The 21185-nt window shown below is 37.6% G+C and overlaps 1 protein-coding gene across 1 annotated transcript in view; it reads left to right on the plus strand.

Moving 5' to 3' along the window:
* Positions 1-1629: 1629 nt before the first annotated feature.
* Positions 1630-21185, plus strand: part of LOC124798088 (macoilin-1) — a 171739-nt gene continuing 152183 nt past the window's right edge. The window contains exons 1-2 of the mRNA XM_047261330.1: positions 1630-1971; positions 2283-2424. Coding sequence (XP_047117286.1) covers positions 1892-1971; positions 2283-2424 — 222 coding nt within the window. The 5' untranslated portion in view covers positions 1630-1891. The remainder of the gene's footprint in view (positions 1972-2282; positions 2425-21185) is intronic.

Here is a 21185-nt window from a genome sequence, read left to right on the forward strand (position 1 = left end):
AAGGCAGGAGAGGCTACAGACTGGTGCCATCCAAGTTACAAATTGTATACAATGAAATATGCGATTTAATAAAATTGTGAACAGAACAACACCACAGTCAGTTTGATTCAAATGCTACATTTCTAGACATGGTAGTACTGCATCAAATGCAGCTATATGGTAGATGATGCATTATAAGTAGGCAAATAATCTAGAAAAATTGTGAAATGCAGTCTGCTTTGTGAAATAGTTGATCTTTTCAGTCTCTCTAACAAACTGACAACACAGACATTATGGAGTTTGATTTGACCGAAAATTCTCAGAGGTGTTACTGGCTAGCTTGCTGGTTTATTTATGTCTTAGAATAAAGGCTGTTGTTATTTTATCTCACCCTACTTTATAAATGTAGTAGAGAGCAAGTAATTTATTACACTCCTGTCATAAAGTTCAGACTGCTGCCACACTGCTTCAATTGATCTTTCATCATTATCATAAATTTTAACAAAAGAAGTAGAAACGCAACAATTCTGTAGCGTATAACAAACAAAAAACAACTGATGCTAACCACTAAAACCGAAACGAAATATGGCGATCTGCACAGGGGCGTGTACCAGGCGGAAATGAGCTTGGGGGTCATGTAATCAACAATGGAGGGATGACATTAATGTGGATGCCGGCATTTGAAGATCCTTGCAGAATATATATATATATATATATATATATATATATATATATATATATATATATATATACATCAAACATTATTAATAAGGGTATAAAAAGAGCCTACTTACCTTATCCATTATGTTTCTTTTGCTTTCGTAGCTAACAACGTGGTAAACTACTGAAATTTTCTCCTTTACTGAGGTGACATTTCACTTAAAAATTTTATTTACTGAAAGGTGTTTCATTGACTTCTGTTCTTAACTGTATACTGTGTAGATGTCAACTTTATTCTGTGATTGTAAAAACCTAATTCACTTTTGGCGATATCTGATCTTCCTTATGGAATTAAATTCAATGGAAAAATAGCCAAGTCGTAATGGAACATGTGCAACTTGCCACAAAAGCAAAGTAAAATAATAAAATAACGTTGAAGAGAAATAAAAGCACGAAAACAGCTATAAATGAATACGTGAGCTCGGCGAAATGAGGTTAATTTTCAATGTAAGCAGGCGACGACACAATTAAAACTTTGTTCCCTTGACGGTGATGTGACATGAGGTGACGGGCTGTTGACAACGAATGCAGATGCAGCCATCTGAAATGCATTGTGGAACGTTTTGACGTGACGTGACGATAAGTATTTTAAAAAGTCCATAAATCTTGAAATAACAAACAGGATGAAGCACAGTAAAGTCTACTACAAGATTGTCTCTCTACAGACCGAACAAACGGTTTTTATACAGGCCGAAATGATAATATATACATATGCACCAAATGTGTCGGGTTGTAGCTTTATAAATGTAGTAGAGAGCAAGTAATTTATTACACTCCTGTCATAAAGTTCAGACTGCTGCCACACTGCTTCAATTGATTTTTCATCATTATCATAAATTTTAACAAAAGAAGTAGAAACGCAACAATTCTGTAGCATAGGAGATTTCCAGAGTGTTTCACTGAACGGCTAGGTCGAGTCATTGGACGCGCCAGTATTTCATTTGTTTATCCAGTACGCGAAAACCTGTGGAGGAGTTTGTTGTCAGTAGCCATCACGTAGATTAGTAAATGTTGAGTTTGACTGTTCAGTGTATATGTTGCTGTGCATAATTTCGAGTCCACAGTACATATGGTTATGTACTTGATAACAAAAAGCTTCTATGTTTATTTTCAAGTGTCACGAACGTTATTATCCACAATTTGACAGCTGCGTGTGTGAAATTTCGAAAAGCTTGTGTTAGTTGTAAGGAATATGAAGAGAAGAAATGCCGAATGTGGCAAACTTCGTAGACCTGTCAAACGAAATAAAATAACGGAGGGTATTTATGGAAGGTGAGAGCACTGTAGTATATTTGTCATATCAACGAAGCAGCTAAAATTATTCAACAATGCGTTTCTTTTTTACTGATTATTGAACATTCGTTGTGTGAGAAAATCGAATCTTGATTTGTTTGTGCATACTATTGCCGTTTACAAGATCTTTAGTGTTTAAATTCTGTAGGGTTATTTCGTGGATACAGATGTTTCTTTCTGTTTTGATAGTTAAATAGTGGTAGGAAATTGATCATAGTACTTGTGACAGAGTATTTGTAATATAGTGGTGATATCGGAGTTAACCTTTCCTAATATCTGTTTCTTTTCAGTACGTTGCTATATTTAAAGTTCCTCGTGGTATGGGGTGTAGTGCTGCTAGCTGATTTTATTTTGGAGTTCAGATTTGAATTCCTCTTGCCGTTTTGGCTACTTCTTCGAAGTGTTTACGACTCGTTCAAGTTCCAAGGCTTGGTAAGTTCCATGTTTTGTATGAAGTTGCTTTAATAGATATGGTGGATATTTAGCGAGATGTTCATTGCCAAATCATTGTAGTTTACTGTCTTGTGATTGGCGACGGGATACAATGTCAAAGAATAGTAATTTCACTGACAAAAATACCCCTTTATTGCCTGCAACTACAAGCGGACATTGCCTGTATCATGTCTGTTTTTTTAATTGTGGAGAAGCTATTTTTTTTTTCAAGTATACCTATCGTATGAAGGATTTCCTGATAATAGCCTACATGAAGTAAATAATTTAATCTTTCGTAGTGTCTGATAAGGAACAAATATTGGTATCTAGTGTCTCTCATAATATTTATGTGGTACTTCATGTGATTAATGGATACTGAAGAAGGAAGGTCATTAGACAGAGTATGTTCCCAGATTGGGGGAGTATACTTGCTGTGAATTATGGTAAGTCTAAATCTCAAACCAAACACTTTCATGAGTGGGTGGGAGTTAGAAATGCTGTCCTCTGGTATATTAGGCCATTGACTTAACATTGTGGTGTCTTGTTCCGTAGTGTAATTGAAGACCATTAGGGAATCGATAGCGAAGAAACTAAGTATTATTAAGTGGGAATCCCATCATTAAACCACATTTTATAATGTCCCCTGTAAATATTAATCTCATTTACGATAATGTAATGTCAATAATATTAAATGTCACTGTGACATGCTGCAGTACTCCACATTATATTTCCAGTGCCTTCACTTATGATAAATTGTGTGGTGCTGCCAAAATTAAGGTTAACTACCAGTCTACTGTTAGGAAAGAAATATACTACAGTTTTTAAGGGTGTATGATGAAGGGGCTGTGGATTTCATCAAATATTGTAATTGGAAATGTGCTGACATAACACATTATCTCTGGCATTCTACCATCGTGCATTATTCCTAGCTATGTGAGGACTGCCCTTTCAGTTCGCACCCAATTGATACATTGTGTGATATGGCTAATTGTTAATGGAATTACTGAAAGCATTCTGACGGGTTGTGAGATGACTGTGGTTAGGGTGCTGGATTCTCATTTGAGAGGCATGAGGCTCAAATCCATATCCTACCAGTCAAGTATGGATGGTTTTCTGTCAGGTGGTCTAGTTTTGTAATTGTTCCCCACTCAACACAATCAGATTTAAATTGTAGCACTTTGTGTGGGGATCTTACGGATACTCAAATATTTTGGCAGCATTTCAGAAATTTTAGCCATGTTTGAAGTGCTAATTATATATATATGCAGACTGAAGTAACAAATGAAAATTTGTACCGAGACCTGTATTCTAACCTGAGTCACTTGCTCACTATGCAAATGCACTAACCATCATGCCACCCTGACACAGTGGCTTTGCACAAATGCATGGACTACCCTAGCACGCCTCTTTCCGCAGTCCAAATTCCCATTAATGCCTCAGCCACTGTGCCAGAGTAGCATAGTGGTTAGTGTATCTGCTTAGAGAGCAGTACACAGAGATTTGCATTCCGGTACGAATTTTCATTTGTCGTTTGTATGTATATGTAAACATAATTGTTTGAGGTCCCTGGAACCATATTGTTTGATTTAGTTATTGTATAATTGTCATAAAACTGCAAAATTTGGCGAGATAATTACACTGTTAACATTCTGGTTTTGTCATTTGGCTCACTATTTTTTCTCCAAATGCTATTCAAATTTGTTGGTAAAATTTGACGCAGCAAAATTTCTCCCAAGTAGAAGTAAATGGCTAAAGTGCACTTAATGGTGTCTGCGGCTTTTGCATTGTGTGTCGATATTGGCTGTTCGGTGATGTTTGCAGACATGCTACATTTTACGGTTTGTCTGTATTTATCATGATTTCTTGGATCAAATTGCAGTATTACGGAAACCCATTCTTAAATTATGGAATTCACTATTTGATTTATTTTAGTAGTTTGTCAGCATGAAGTTTTTCGTTGCATCTTTTTGTGATTGTTTCAGAAGTAATGTAGACTATATAATATACACACAGACACTTCTCTGGGATTAATGGAGACATCTGATCCCACCCGTCGGCTTTGACCTGTGATGTTAGGGTGTTGTGGTGTGTGATGTTACGACAGCGTGGAGTTTAGTTTATGAGTCGATTGTGTTGTAGATGTTGTCTTGGTGCGCTTGGTGGTGTCCTCTGGTGATGTGGCCATGGTCCGAGTGTTATCTGGTGCATTGGGATCATTTGAGTATTGTTGGTTGTAGTGTGAAGTAATTTGCATTGCCTGTGATTGAAGAACGGAAATTGGTTTAAGTGAGTTATCAGTTAATTTGTCTTTTGTTTATGTGAGCCAGCCACTGTGGCCGAGCGGTTCTGGGTGCTTCAGTCCGGAACCGCACTGCTGCTATGGTTGCAAGTTCGAATCCTGCCTCAGGCATGGATGTGTGTGGTGTCCTTAGGTTAGTTAGGTTTAAGTAGTGGGTCATTCCATGCCAAGTGGTCTAGGGGCTCCCACATGACCCTCATGGATTTTGATGAAATTTTGTATGAACAGTCACGCATGTTCTCAATGAACACTGGTAAAGTTTGAGTTTCAGAAATTCAATACTTTCAGAGATACAGTCACTTGTTTAAGACCATAGCATAGCTTTCTATAGTGCGTCCTTGAATTTTCAGCAACTTTGAGATGAGCTATCTCTGTAAGTATTTGCATGAAAGAAACAAAACTTGGCCATCTTATACAACTTTTAGAGCTCTTTAAAGTAAAATATTAAGAAAAGGATTTCTGAGCAATTTTCGTATAGATAATTTGAAGCAAAGTTTGACGAAAAAATAGCTGTTTAAAAAAAATGCGAACTTTAGTTTTTTTATATCTCCAAAAGTAATTGTGAGATGTACATGAAACTTTGCCCACCATAACTCACCAACACAAGGTCTTAGAATATAAAATTTCACTCTCCTATTGCTTTCCATTATTTCACAAATCTAGGGTAAAGTTCACGATTTTTCAAAAAGTGCTAAAAATGGGTATTTTTAGTCAAATTTTTCAAAAAAGTGTTTTCTCCAAACTCTTTTAAACTATGGTCATTAGAAAGAGCATATTCTACTATCTATCTAGAAAAGTGGATTTGGTTTTGCAGTGCAAGCATATAAGGCCCTAAAAAGTAGCATCATCAAAGAGGCGCACTGGAAGTTCAAACACATTTTTCTGGCACTAAAATTATACCTGAAATCTTTTATTTTGCCTTATACATGTTTATTAATGTCTGGGATAAGTGAAATAAGAAGTCCTGATGAATAGGACCTAGCTTAAGTCTGAATAGCAAAAGAATAAAAATAGAAACAATGTTATTTCTTAATTGTCACCCCCCCCCCCCACACACACACACACACACACGCGCTCTCTCTCTCTCTCTCTCTCTCTCTCTCTCTCTCTCTCTCACACACACACACACACACACACACACACACACACACACACACACACACAAAAATTATTTTTAAGAATGAATGTAAACCGTAAAATTTATTAGCATAATAATCTAATTATTAGTTTCCTGTTTAATGAACAACACCAGCTTACTGATGGAAAAGAAGTATATAAATGAGTTGGTATGGTCCATGGTGGCGTAACCACTGCTAGTTTCATTTCGCCTCAGAAAACCAGCGTTCCCATTGCCATAGGGGCCATGCCCGATAGCTTAGCAACAACAGCCACGGGTGGGTTTCTTTACCACAGGATTCCAAGCCTGATAAGGGTTTCTTTACACAGGTGCCCAAGCCTAATAGTAAAATTATTTAAGTGCCCTGTGTAAAATTAGAAGGCACTCATGGGTTCCTTAGATTGTTTCTTATAACCTATTTTATTTTTTTGTATGCTACATTAATTTTCTGATGAATATCAAGTGGAATGGTGTATTGCCGGCCAGACGAATTTACTGATGGAGCTGGAATAACTGCAATAATGTGGTGTTCCGAAACCCAGCACTTGTCACTTCTTGGTGGCCAATAAAATGAATTTGCTGGACCATGTGGGTGCATAAAGTTTATTAATGCATCCCTTTGCTCTGTGGAGGTCTCACAGATATCCCAATCCACCACACAGCGATGTAGCATGCACTGTTTAGAGTTCAAACTGCAAACTGCCTTGCTGAGAATCTCCTTATAATTTTCACGTGTACCAGCTCCACTAAGCATAAGCTTAACATTTTGGTGAATTGCACAGATGCAAACTGCATGCATTCCAGCTGATCCTACTGTTACACACCATTTGGGTCTAAGTTCACAAAACTTTGAGAATCCTATTTCTAGACCATTTATATTCTTATAGATAACATACATTTCCCGTAAATTGCAAAGTAACAATCTTTTCTGCATGTATGGCTTTCTATCTAAAAGTCTAACTGAAATACTATCTTTTTTTCCAGGGCACACACTGCTATACTCATCATCTTCGAAAAAATTTCGCACTCTACTAGCAACTTCTGCTGGTAATTTCCTGCTTTGCCTATTTTCGGGAAGTGCCAGAATGCCCTTCTCTGCCTTAAGCTTCCGAGCATTCTTCACCATTCTTTTGGACACGCCAAACTGAGCTGCTGTTTGTCTGACTGTCCAACTTACAGGTGCCAAGGTTAAAATTTGCATCTGTTCTTTATGAACTGCATTCTGCATCTTGGCTTTCAGTTCAGTCAGCAAATGTGCATAGTCGGCACAGTTTCCACATTCCTTAATTGCACTAGCATCTTCAATTTGTCGGTTTACTCCCATTGCATTTACAATTCTGTTTTTAATCACGTTTTGAGCCTTTTGAATTTTCTTCTTCACATATTGGGGCTTATCTGTAGCTTACTGTTATCTTCAGGGGTGAAATACCGATAGACAATAAGTTACTATTTAATCCTTCTTTTGGTGTAAAGTCCTCAACAGAATGTGATGATGAGGCTGATAAAGGTTCGTCCAAGTGTTTATTTAAGGTAGTCCTGCAAGCAGGACAAATTTTCTGACCTGGCTTTATGTTATTAACAAGCTGCTTCTTCAACATATCAGAAGCCTTATTAGCTGTTTCAGTATCAAGAGTGTGAATTCCTGCCTTAATATTATGATTCACCTTCCCAAAGGGATTGAAGCATTTTTTTTTTTGTAACCTCTTTTATTGTGTCAATAACAGGGCTTCATGGTGTAGGCAAACTTGAGAGGTATTGTCCAGCTTTGCTTCAGAACGTCGGACCAACAACTCTTTTTCCTCATATTCCGCGATGTCCTTGCCCAATTGAGCAGGAAGGTATGCTGTTCCCTTCTGCATACATCTCTAATCAGTAACTAAATAATGTATTTGGCCTCTAAGTGCAAATTATAATCTGCTTAAATTTCAGACAAATTGCTGCTGAATCTAATAAGAGATATATGCTATAAAAGACACAATCAAAACAATTTTTTTGTAAATTAGATTACAAACTTTGATGGTCTTACGAATCACTTAACAAGCCACACTCAGTCAAGAGAACCCACTCACTACGCTGCAAACACACCACTGAAATACTGATTGTTCAAACAAGGCTCACAATAATGAAACAATCTGAATGTTAAAGTAATTGTTGCCATTATATTTTCTATAAACAGTGAACCTTGTGAATTTTCTCTGTGAAACTAGTGGTTACGTATTTACCAAGGTAGTAGGCTACATTTAAGTGTGATTAAATACAAAATTAAAACTCTCAGATGTTCAACCAACCAATTTTACATGTTTCCCTAATAACTTTAAGACAAAAATTCATAGGTTACAACACCTAGGTATTAAAATCTCTGCCATATTGATTGGAAAATTTACATCACTTGATGCATGATTCAAGCAAACTGATTTTTATATATATATATATATATATATATATATATATATATATATATATATATATATATAAAAAGAAAGATGATGAAACTTACCAAACAAAAGCGCTGGCAGGTCGATAGACACACAAACATACACAAACATACACACAAAATTCTAGCTTTCGCAACCAATGGTTGCCTCGTCAGGAAAGAGGGAAGGAGAAGGAAAGACAAAAGGATATGGGTTTTAAGGGAGAGGGTAAGGAGTCATTCCAATCCCGGGAGCGGAAAGACTTACCTTAGGGGGAAAAAAGGACAGGTATACACTCGCGCACACACACACACACATATCCATCCACACATACACAGACACAAGCAGACATTTCTTGTTAGGGAATGTAAATAAAACTTAATGGGGTCGTTGTGAAGGTGTTGTGAGGGTGACATGGTACTAGAAGGTGGAAAGTGGAACACGAGGCTGAAATGAAAATGAAAATAAATATGAAAAAATATATGGGGAGAGATAAAGGTAAAATTAGAAAGCAAATGGAGATCTGGTGTGAAAAAAGGCGAAAAAGGGTTGGTTAGGGCTGGGCTATGTTGATCCTGTGGTGAACTTGTGTAGGTAGATAATGATGTGCATAAAGGTTAGGTGGTTGTGTTGCCGCCAAAACACGTTAAAGGGTGGAGAAATTCGGGAAAATTTCGAAAAAACTACGTGAGGATGTATTAAAAGGAGTGGTTTGGTGGTGGCAGATTATGGAAATGAAGCTAACAATTGTTTGATGAAGAAATAATGACGTTAAAACCTGTGGGAAGCGGCTAAAAATGATCGGTGATGTGAGAAAAACGGAAATGGAAATAAAGCAAAAGTTATTAAAACTGCCGAAAGGGTTGTTTAATAGCTAAAAGGAACTGTTTGTGGACTGGAAACGGTGGATTTTATAGCAGCAAAGCGGGGAAAAAATTAAATAAATAAAATAAAATAATATATATATATATATATATATATATATATATATATATATATATATATATATATATATATATATATATATATATATATATATATATATATATATATATATATATATATATATATATATATATATATATATTTTGTAATGGTTTCGAAGTGATTTACGTATTATTGAGTGTATATCGACGGGATAAAATTGTATACTGGATTACGGTAAAAAAGGAGAAGGTGAATAGAAAGTGAAACTGCTGGCAAAAACAGGAGGAGGAAATAAGACGACAGAAAAGACTTCGAAATGTAACAGTGACAATAACAATAACGATAACAATAACAAACGTGATTGTTGGCTTCAAATTAATGATATGAATATACACTCGCACACACGCACATATCCATCCACACATACAGACACAAGCAGACACATTAAATATGTCTGCTTGTGTCTGCATGTGTGGATGGATATGTGCGTGTGTGCGAGTGTATACCTGTCCTTTTTTCCCCCTAAGGTAAGTCTTTCCGCTCCCGGGATTGGAATGACTCCTTACCCTCTCCCTTAAAACCCACTTCCTTTCGTCTTCCCCTCTCCTTCCCTCTTTCCTGATAAGGCAACAGTTTGTTGCGAAAGCTTAAATTTTGTGTGTATGTTTGTGTTTGTTTGTGTGTCTGTCGACCTGCCAGCGCTTTCGTTCGGTAAGTCACCTCGTCTTTGTTTTTATATATAATTTTTCCCACGTGGAATGTTTACTTCTATTATAATGATATATATATATATATATATATATCATTGCCTATTTACCAGATCTTTTTATTTCAATTATTCAAGGATCTAATAAACATTTATTGGGCATAATAAAAGGTTTCAGGTATAATTTGAGTGCCAGAAAAATATGTTCAAACTTCCAGTGCGCCTCTTTGATGATGCTACTTTTTAGGGCCTTATATGCTTGCATTGCAAAACCAAATTCACTTTTCTAGATAGTTTAGAATATGCTCTTTCTAATGACCATAGTTTAGAAGAGTTTGGAGAAAACATTTCCTTCAAATATTTGACTAAAAATACCCATTTTTAGTGCTTTTAGAAAAATCGTCAACTTTACCCTAGATTTGTGAAATAATGGAAAGCAATAGGAAAATGAAATTTTATATTCTAATACCTTGTGTTGGTGAGTTATGGTGTGCAAAGTTTCATGTACATCTCACAATTACTTTTGGAGATATAAAAAACTAAAGTTCGCATTTTATTTTTTAAACAGCTCTTTTTTCGCCCAACTTTGCTTCAAATTATCTATATGAAAATTGCTCAGAAATCCTTTTCTTAATATTTTACTTTAAAGAGCTCTAAAAGTTGTATAAGATGGCCAAGTTTTGTTTCTTTCGTGCAAATAATTACAGAGATATCTCATCTCAAAGTTGCTGAAAATTCAAGGATGCACTATTGGAAGCTGTGCTATGGTTTAAAACAAGTGACTATATCTCTGCAAGTATTGAATTTCTGAAACTGAAGCTGTACCAGTGTTCATTGAGAACATGTGTGAATGTTCATACAAAATCTAATCAAAATCCATGATGGTCATGTGGGAACATTTCTTGATATTAGACCACTTGGCATGGAATGGCGCTAGTACTAAGTCTAGGGGACCGATGACCTCAGATGTTTTGTCCCATAGTGCTTAGAGACATTTGAACCATTTGTTTATGTGATTTCGGTGTCGATTGGTGTTATTGGTTTGCTGTTTGTTGTGCGGTAAGGTGTTCAATTTATTTATTTATTTATTTATTTTTTTGCTGCTTTTTTTAGGTATGGATATGACAGGGTAATTTAACAGTTTGCGGTTGCATGCTGAGATGGGGGAAGACATGATCCCTCATAAAATTTTTGCAAATGTTTGGACTGCTGGCTGAAGTAGTCAAGTGCAGTCTCTATAAAGAGAACATGCGATTGGCGAGAGTTCCAGCATCTGAGACCAGGGACTATTACATATGGGAGTACCAGAGGGATAAACTATGGAACTCCATTAGACACGGCACCTGGTTCGAGACATCTAGGCTGGCCTTTTTTTTAAGAGAAGTGTGTTCAGAATATGTGAATTATAGGGATAAGATAAGTTGGGTGGGCTGGGGGTTGTGGTCAAGATGATGAATCACAGTTTGGGAAGAGAAAATATGGGAGGGGTAAGTCTCTGGTTGGTTTATGGGTGTAGAAGGCTGTTATTTCAGGTGTGTGTGTGTGGGGGGGGGGGTATGCAGGGAATTGGTGGGGTTAATTGAAGAGTATATAGAGGAGGGGAGTACGGTGCTGTCAGATGCTTTTTCTTCGTAGAGGGGGTTGAAGAAGAGGGGCTACGATCATGTAGTTGTAAAGCTTAGTTTAGGGTTCAAGAATTATGAAACTGGGGCATGTACTAATACAATAGAGGGATTTTTTTTTGGGGGGGGGGGGTGGTTAAATCAGTCGTAGGGAGGGGGAAGAGGTGTTCTTCTAACCTGCAATCTCTTTTTTGAGGGCTGGTAGTAAAATGTATAGGAGAAGGGTTTTGTATGTGGAAGGCGAGGCGGGTTGTTGGTAATGATTATGGATTCAGGTGGCTTGGGTGGGGGAACTGTTTTATGATTATGTTGTGGAGGATCTCTTTTGTTCCAGCCTTTTTTTGAGCTGTAGTGTGTGATTGAGTTTCATTTATTTTCTGGGTTTTATTTGTTAGCATATTTTTGTTTTGTGTGGTGAGTGAAGTTTGAGGGGCTGATGGGTTGTGGGTGGGTTGTGAATTTTTTGGTTTTTTTTTTTTTTTTTTTTCTTTTAATTTGTGTGTGTGCGAGCGCGCGCACTTGCACGTGGGGGGGGGGGGGGGGCTGTGTTTGAGGCAGTGGCTGTGTTTGATTGGGGTTGCTGACCTAATGTGTAGCGCCCGAATTTTTCGTGGTAAGTAGGCGTTTTCTTGAGTTTTTTGTTTGTGAGTAGTGATGTTTTTTGGGGTTTTTCATGTGTTGTTGGTACGGTCTTATTTATTGCAGTGTAGGTGTTTGATGTTTTGGTATCGTCACTTGTGGTTGATTTATGTGACTTACGGGATTTATCAAAATTCTTGACCCCGGTTTCGGTATATCTAAATATACCTTCATCTGAAGTAAAATACACGAAAATCACATCCTGCAGTGGAGATACATGAAGCAATTGTGCCAAAGGCGTTGTCAGTAGTTAAAACAATTGTTTTATGTTTCTCCACTGCAGGATGTGATTTTAGTGTATTTTACTTCTGAAGGAGGTATATTTAGGTATACCGAAATCGTGGTCAAGAATTTTAACAAATCCTTATCCTGCAACGGTTTGGCTGTTATCATTTACCATGAAGAATTTCAACAGTTGCTGTTTCAGCCATGTTTAAAATCTTAACTTGAGGGAAGTATCCCATTCCAATTTTTGTAGTTGTAGATGGGTTTTAGTATCATGAGCTGTTGTTGACCTGTATAGGTCAAGGGAATTGTCAGAGTCCAATGTGTCATTATAGCTCTGTGTGTTTTGGTATCGTCAGTTGTAGTTGATCTCTATAGGTCAAGGGAAGTGTTCGATTCCATTGCATGTCATCGTAGGTGTGTGTTGGTATCGTCAGTTGTAATTGACCTATATAGGTCAAGGGAAGTGACAGATTTCAATTTTTGTTGTTGGTTTTGTGGTATCAATAGTTGCGGTCTGACTATAATTTTTGGGTGTTATTGGTTTTTATTTTGCGGTATCAACAATCGCGGTGGAGCTATGTAGGTGAAGGGAAGTGACTGATTCTGGTGAATACTGTGAGTGTAGCGGAATGTGGGAATTTTGTGTTGTTTTTCTGTCGTCATTTTGTGTGGTTTGGGATCATGGTGTGTGGTTTTTTATGTTTATACTTAGTTTGTACCCACCCAAAAACCCCCAATTTCTGGTGCTGATCCCATCAGTTTGATTATATTGTTGGAGGGAGATGTGTTTGTTGTTTTTTTTATGTATTTTCGAGTTTGTTGTTGTGTTTATGTGATGACGTCATAGACACCATATTGGAGATGTTGAGAATGGTCGTTTCTGCCATATTGGTGACGTAATGGGTCAAAGAAGACGGGTGTAATCTGACCCTTTTGTAATCCCCTTCCCTGCTACAGTGATGCCTTGTTAAATTCACTAATATGGGTGCGTAAACTTATAGTTGTCTTGTGATTTCACATACTGATGTTCATGATGTAACATCACTGTCAAGTATAAAACAATTGAGTACCATTTATATTAATTCTCATGCTTTGTTAATCTCTTTCAGGCATAGGTAAACAAATGTAAAGTTTCATATAATCATTCCACTGCCAGATTATTTTTTTATTAGATGTCTCTCTCGTGTCTTCACAGTTGGGCCTATGTCACAAGTTTTTGAACGCATCATTAGCAACTGCAATTGCAGCTCTCAAGCGGCTAGCGATGTACTAATTGCTCTGCTCTGTGTTTGCAGATCATTACATTTTTTATCTTTTACAAAGCATATGTAGTTATTTGTGTGTAAATAATGAATTTCAAGTCATTTTTTCTTCTTTGAAAATTCCTTTCACTCTGATTACCGATTGATCTTATTTCACACTCTGCTAACATTTCGCTTTAAAATAACACTTGCATTTTATATTTTGAAAAATGTAACCCTGAGACGTAATTTTTAAATTTCCAGCACCCTTTGTTGTCTTTCTTACCAAATGTTAAAGGTCTAAACTTTTTTCCCTCAAACATTATAATTAGGCTACAAATCGTGATTTTTCGTGTCAGTTAAAAAAAAAAAAAAAAAAAAAAATCTGGAGGAGGCTCCCTCCCCATTTCTCTTGTCCCTATTACCAGTAGCTTATTTCCAAACTTGGCATCTCTGAATATTGGCTGCAACCAGTTGTGTGTTAATATACAGTAGCATATGAGAATCACCAAATCTAATGATTTCTTTTGTCAGAGGGTACAATTTGATTACATTTGGTTTTTGGTATGTAGAGCATCAGAATAACTTTTACTGATTTTGTTGTTATGATTTTTTAAGGTTACTTACTTATTCTAGTACTTACTTAGTGGTTGCAGAAACAAAGATGTGCTGACAGAATGACCAGTAAGGTTGCCTGAGCCCTAGTTTAATTTGGGATATGGCAGTTTCGTTGAGAGTTGGCAAAGGCAGTGAATGTGAAAGCAAAAAACATGCTTGTTGTGACAGATTGATCTGTAGTTAAGCCCATTTCAAAAATTTACCCCGATACAACCATGTAGTCACCATATTGCTTACAATGTTTGGCGCATGTCTCATGTTTGTAGCCGACAACTAGTATTGAATATTCCTTTTTATATCATTAAGTGCACTGTTACCAAAGTATCTTGATCTCTTTATTGATTTGTTTTACGAACTTCTACTTTTGTGACCATATTGTCTAGTAACTTGTTCATAAAACCTGTAAGTTTAATCACTTCTGGGTTCATAGTTTTTGAGGTAGACCAAGTGAAGTTGCCCAAAAGGAAATTTGATGAAAAAAAAACAGTTTTTTAACGTAACTCTTGTATGTCAGAAGACACACCTGATATGTACTTGCTTTAACTATTGTTTGAAAAGCATTATTTTCGCTACAAAATATCAAGTTTTCATGAATGCTCTTCTCTTCGAAGGTCTACAATTAATTTTTCATACAAATCAATAGGCTTCAGGGTATCACTTATGCATCCCCTTGCATTTTGTATTTTATGTACTATATATGGGTCAAAATACTTGTGAAGGACTTGTCCAGTATCTTATATAAGATTTCAAACAATGAAAAATCCAGAATGGAATGTAACAATACGAGAGAAGGCAAGTTGCTACTCGCCATATAGCGGAGATGCTGAGCCGCGATAGGCACAGTAAAAAGATTCACACACAGAATCTTTTTATTGTGCCTATTGTGGCTCAGCATCTCCGCTATATGGTGAGTAGCAACTTTCCTTCTCTCGTATTGTTGTAATATAAGATTTCTGAATTTTGCAGTTCTAATCTTTTGTGACTAGAAGCTGTTAAATATGGTACAAATGTAAACTTTAGGCTATACTACAGATGAAACTGTTACCACAGTCTTTATCTGGTTTCCACATTTGTTAGTTTTGGCAGTTCGCAGCTGAGCTGCGACTGTCAGCCTAACCTAGGCCTCGGGCTGTGCTATGGATCTGCCAGCCATCACAGTCGACTTTTAATTAGTACCTAATATCACACTCTAGCTGTCTAGTGCACCAGAAAACCTAGGGTTTTAAAGTAGTTGTCAGTCACAGTGTAACTAAGAGCTTGTGTTGCTCCTTGGTGGTTTTTGCCGGTTAGTAAAAAGCTGACGTCCCCATCACCAAGGGGCTGCACCCAACAGCTAGGAAGGTCCCACAGTGGGTTGTGGCTTTTCCCATATTCCCAAGCCAGCTGGTTGCTAGTGAATTGCTCAGTAAAGTTTCCCAAGTGACGTGTGGGTTTCTTAAGTGCATCATGAAGCCTTTCAAGAATTTAACAGTTTTTCCCAAGCCTCATGTTTGGATATCTTTATTTGGTTTGCAAGCCAAAATACTGGCTTTTATAGCATTAGAGCTGCAGTTATTTAAATTCATCAACAACTTTCGGAAAGGCTGGTTTTGGATAATTGTATTGCCAACGTATTGTTGGTTTAGAGGCAGTGATAGATTTGTGATAATGACTACAAAAGTCAACTTGGGGAGCTTTGTTCTTTCGTGAGTTTGTGCATGGTGCACACAGGACCCCAAGCTGTTGCTGCCCACTCTTCCGTCCCTGGCTGCATTTCCTACCCCGTGTTCATCCCTTTTTGTCCATTCTCCTTCCCCTTTTTGGTGTACTTGCTTATGTCGATCTGGCTAATCACCTGGTTTTTTGTTTCCTTCTGGTTATTGTTACCCTTGCTTTTTCCTTTTTGGCCTTCCATTTTGGCATTGTTGACCCCACTTTGTGGTTGGACCTCAACTCCTAAATTTTCTCCCATAGTGTGAGCCATTTGTGGAAGAACTCCCTTCTGATACTTCATCATAAGAATAAACCTGATTTCAACAAAGAGACACGATGATTGGTTAGCAGCTGTAGCTCTTGTACACTGGTGTTGTTCCGCTCTTGGAAGTAGGTCCACCTTATGTTTTAGATATTTTATTACTGTGTTACTGTAAGTGAAACTTTAAGACATTCTGATGTATTAACAGCCATCAATGTTTTTCTTAGTCATACTTTAGCCATGTCATTTTTATTTTAAAAAATCGTCTACAGTCACAGTCTCTGTAAGTGTTACTTGTGCGCTAATTGTCTCACTGTCCATATATATCATGCAAATGGTTGACACTGCTTCCTGATTCGTAGTGAAACACATGCATGGAAACCATTAATGGCTAGGAACAAGTTGTTGTTAGTATTTTCCACAACATTACAGGGAAAAATGAGCTTTTGTGTTTGTTGAGAAACATGATCAGATAATTGAGTGGGCCAGTGGGCATTGGTATGAAACTTGTTGTGATCAACAATTTTTTTCCCTATTTGAATACCTAAATCTTTTAAATTTGAAATTTAACGGTATATGGTAATTAACTCATACTTAACCATCATTTTTTCAAGAAAAATGCAAGTATTCCGGTTTCTAATTAGATATCACACACAGAATTCTGGCTTTCATTGAAATGCACATTCTTAATTATCGATATATTACAAACGATTGCTACAGATTTTGAAGTTAAGAAAACATTACACAATTAAATTTTTTGGAGCAATATGAAAAATCAAAAGCCTTTGTTTGAATATGTCCACTGCTTTATAGGACAGATGTGGTCCTGCACGAGCCAGAGTGGTAAGCATTGTAGAAACATGATGTCGAACACACTGTACAAATACTGCATTTTTACAGTTGCCACTGCACACTACTACCTGTACCCAATAGAATTGATCTGGAGCCAAGTTAAGGGATTTGTCGCGCAAAATAACAAGATATTCAAGCTGCCAAACATACTGGAACTAATGCACGAAGCTTTGTGACATGTCATTGCCGAACAAAGGTGAAATGCAGAACAGCACATCATGAGGAGGAGGAGAACGTGAAATTTTTCATGGATTGGGATTCTGTTTATCGCCTCGTTATCAGCGTGTTGTTGTTGTGGTCTTCAGTCCTGAGACTGGTTTGATGCAGCTCTCCATGCTAATCTATCCTGTGCAAGCTCCTTCGTCTCCCAGTACCTACTGCAACCTACACCCTTCTGAATCTGCTTAGTGTATTCATCTCTTGGTCTCCCTCTACGATTTTTACCCTTCACACTGCCCTCCAATGCTAAATTTGTGATCCCTTGATGCCTCAGGACATGTCCTACCAACCGATCCCTTCTTCTAGTCAAGTTGTGCCACAAACTTCTCTTCTCCCCAATCCTATTCAATACCTTCTCATTAGTTACGTGATCTACCCACCTAATATTCAACATTCTTCTGTAGCACCACATTTCAAAAGCTTCTATTCTCTTCTTGTCTAAACTATTTATCGTCCATGTTTCACTTCCATACATGGCTACACTCCATACAAATACTTTCAGAAACGACTTCCTGACACTTAAATCTATACTCGATGTTAACAAATTTCTCTTCTTCAGAAACGCTTTCCTTGCCATTGCCAGTCTACCTTTTATATCCTCTCTACTTCGACCATCATCAGTTATTTTACTCCCCAAATAGCAAAACTCCTTTACTACTTTAAGTATCTCATTTCCTAATCTAATTCCCTCAGCATCACCAGACTTAATTCGACTACATTCCATTATCCTCGTTTTGCTTTTGTTGATGTTCATCTTATATCCTACTTTCAAGACACTGTCCATTCTGTTCAGCTGCTCTTCCGAGTCCTTTGCTGTCTCTGACAGAATTACAATGTCATCGGCGAACCTCAAAGTTTTTATTTCTTCTCCCTGGATTTTAATACCTACTACAAATTTTTCTTTTGTTTCCTTTACTGCTTGCTCAATATACAGATTGAATAACATCGGGGAGAGGCTACAACCCTGTATTACTCCCTTCCCAACCACTGCTTCCCTTTCATGCCCCTCGACTCTTATAACTGCCATCTGGTTTCTGTACAAATTGTAAATAGCCCTTCGCTCCCTGTATTTTACCCCTGCCACCTTTAGAATTTGAAAGAGAGTATTCCAGTCAACATTGTCAAAAACTTTCTCTAAGTCTTCAAATGCTAGAAACGTAGGTTTGCCTTTCCTTAATTCGTCTTCTAAGATAAGTCGTAAGGTCAGTATTGCCTCACGTGTTCCAACATTTCTACGGAATCCAAACTGATCTTCCCCGAGGTCGGCTTCTACCAGTTTTTCCATTCGTCTGTAAATAATTCGCGTTAGTATTTTGCAGCTGTGGCTTATTAAACTGATAGTTCGGTAATTTTCACATCTGTCAACACCTGCTTTCTTTGAGATTGGAATTATTATATTCTTCTTGAAGTCTGAGGGTATTTCGCGTGTCTCGTACATCTTGCTCACCAGATGGTAGAGTTTTGTCAGGACTGGCTCTCCCAAGGCCGTCAGTAGTTCTAATGGAATGTTGTCTACTCCCGAGGCCTTGTTTTGACTCAGGTCTTTCAGTGCTCTGTCAAACTCTTCACGCAGTATCATATCTTCCATTTCATCTTCATCTACATCCTCTTCCATTTCCATAATATTGTCCTCAAGAACATCGCCCTTGTATAGACCCTCTGTATACTGCTTCCACCTTTCTGCTTTCCCCTCTTTGCTTAGAACTGGGTTTCCATCTGAGCTCTTGATATTCATACAAGTGGCTCTCTTTTTTCCAAAGGTCTCTTTAATTTTCCTGTAGGCTGTATCTATCTTAGCCCTAGTGAGATAAGCCTCTACATCCTTACATTTGTCCTCTAGCCATGCCTGCTTAGCCATTTTGCACTTCCTGTCGATCTCATTTTTGAGACGTTTGTATTCCTTTTTGGCTGCTTCATTTACTGCATTTTTATATTTTCTCCTTTCATTAATTAAATTCAATATTTCTTCTGTTACCCAAGGATTTCTACTAGCCCTCATCTTTTTACCTACTTGATCCTCTGCTGCCTTCACTATTTCTTTCCCCCATTCCTGTCAATTGTTCCCTTATGCTGTCCCTGAAACTCTGTACAACCTCTGGTTTAGTCAGTTTATCCAGGTCCCATCTCCTTAAATTCCCACTTCTTTGCAATTTCTTCAGTTTTAATCTACAGTTCATAACCAATAGATTGTGGTCAGAGTCCACATCTGCCCCTGGAAATGTCCTACAATTTAAAACCTGGTTCCTAAATCTCTGTCTTACCATTATATAATCTATCTGATACCTTTTAGTATCTCCAGGATTCTTCCATGTATACAACCTTCTTTTATGATTCTTGAACCAAGTGTTGGCTATGATTAATTTATGCTCTGTGCAAAATTCTACCAGACGGCTTCCTCTTTCATTTTTTAGCCCCAATCCATATTTACCTACTATGTTTCCTTCTCTCCCTTTTCGTACTGTCGAATTCCAGTCACCCATGACTATTAAATTTCGGTCTCCCTTCACTACCTGAATAATTTCTTCTATCTCATCATACATTTCTTCAATTTCTTCATCATCTGCAGAGCTAGTTGGCATATAAACTTGTACTACTGTAGTAGGCATGGGCTTTGTGTCTATCTTGGCCACTATAGTACGTTCACTATGCTGTTTGTAGTAGCTTACCCGCACTCCTATTTTTTTTTATTCATTATTAAACCTACTCCTGCATTCCCCTATTTGATTTTGTATTTATAACCCTGTATTCACCTGACCAGAAGTCTTGTTCCTCCTGCCACCGAACTTCGCTAATTCCCACTATATCTAACTTTAACCTATCCATTTCCCTTTTTAAATTTTCTAACCTACCTGCCCGATTAAGGGATCTGACATTCCACGCTCCGATCCGTAGAATGCCAGTTTTCTTTCTCCTGATAATGACGTCCTCCTGAGTAGTCCCCACCCGGAGATCCGAATGGGGGACTATTTTACCTCCGGAATATTTTACACAAGAGGACGCCATCATCATTTAACCATACATTAAAGCTGCATGCCCTCGTGAAAAATTACGGCTGTAGTTTCCCCTTGCTTTCAGCTGTTCACAGTACCACAACAGCAAGGCCATTTTGGTTAGTGTTACAAGGCCAGATCAGTCAATCATCCAGACTGTTGCCCGTGCAACTACTGAAAGGGCTGCTGCCCCTCTTCAGGAACCACACGTTTGTCTGGCCTCTCAACAGATACCCCTCCGTTGTGGTTGCACCTATGGTACGGCTATCTGTATCGTTGAGGCACGCAAGCCTCCCCACCAACGGCAAGGTCCATGGTTCATGGGGGGAGGGTTATCAGTAGTAGTATTGAAATGTACCACTTTCCTTGGAGTCCAATATGGAAGGAGTTCAGAGATTACCAGACAACTAACTGACTGTAATACCTACAGTGGCTTCAACATTTAACTACATAGCGAAATCCCAGCAGTGTGCTTTTACGCCGCACATAGCTCATGCAGAAAAAATACATTTGTTAATAATGTGGGGCCACATTCATAATATATTTTTTTGAAGTCAGTACTGCCATTAGGCTGTTGTTTATTTACAGTGTTACATTTACACTTACAAAATCATAATTTCGGCTTCAAAGTGCCATTATCAAGTGTTTTAAGTGTTATAAATTGCCTAAGATGGCATAGTGTCATATTAAAATACACTATACACCTTTGTTAAAGTCAGGAATTTTCATCACTCTTGTTCTTAATTATAGTATTATGTTAGCTGAGATCTAGAGCATGTTTTCCTTCAGATTACCAAAGAAGCTTATCACCTGTGTTTTACCATTATTTCCTTCAGGTCAAAAATTGAATGACATTCAAGACTATATTGTTCTCTGCTCCTCTTTACTACAACTGTTCACATCATTGCAGTTTAGTTGGACCAGGTGGCTGGCCA

The sequence above is a fragment of the Schistocerca piceifrons genome, chromosome 5 (genome assembly GCF_021461385.2).
Source record: "Schistocerca piceifrons isolate TAMUIC-IGC-003096 chromosome 5, iqSchPice1.1, whole genome shotgun sequence".
NCBI classification, from domain to species: Eukaryota; Metazoa; Arthropoda; class Insecta; order Orthoptera; family Acrididae; genus Schistocerca; species Schistocerca piceifrons.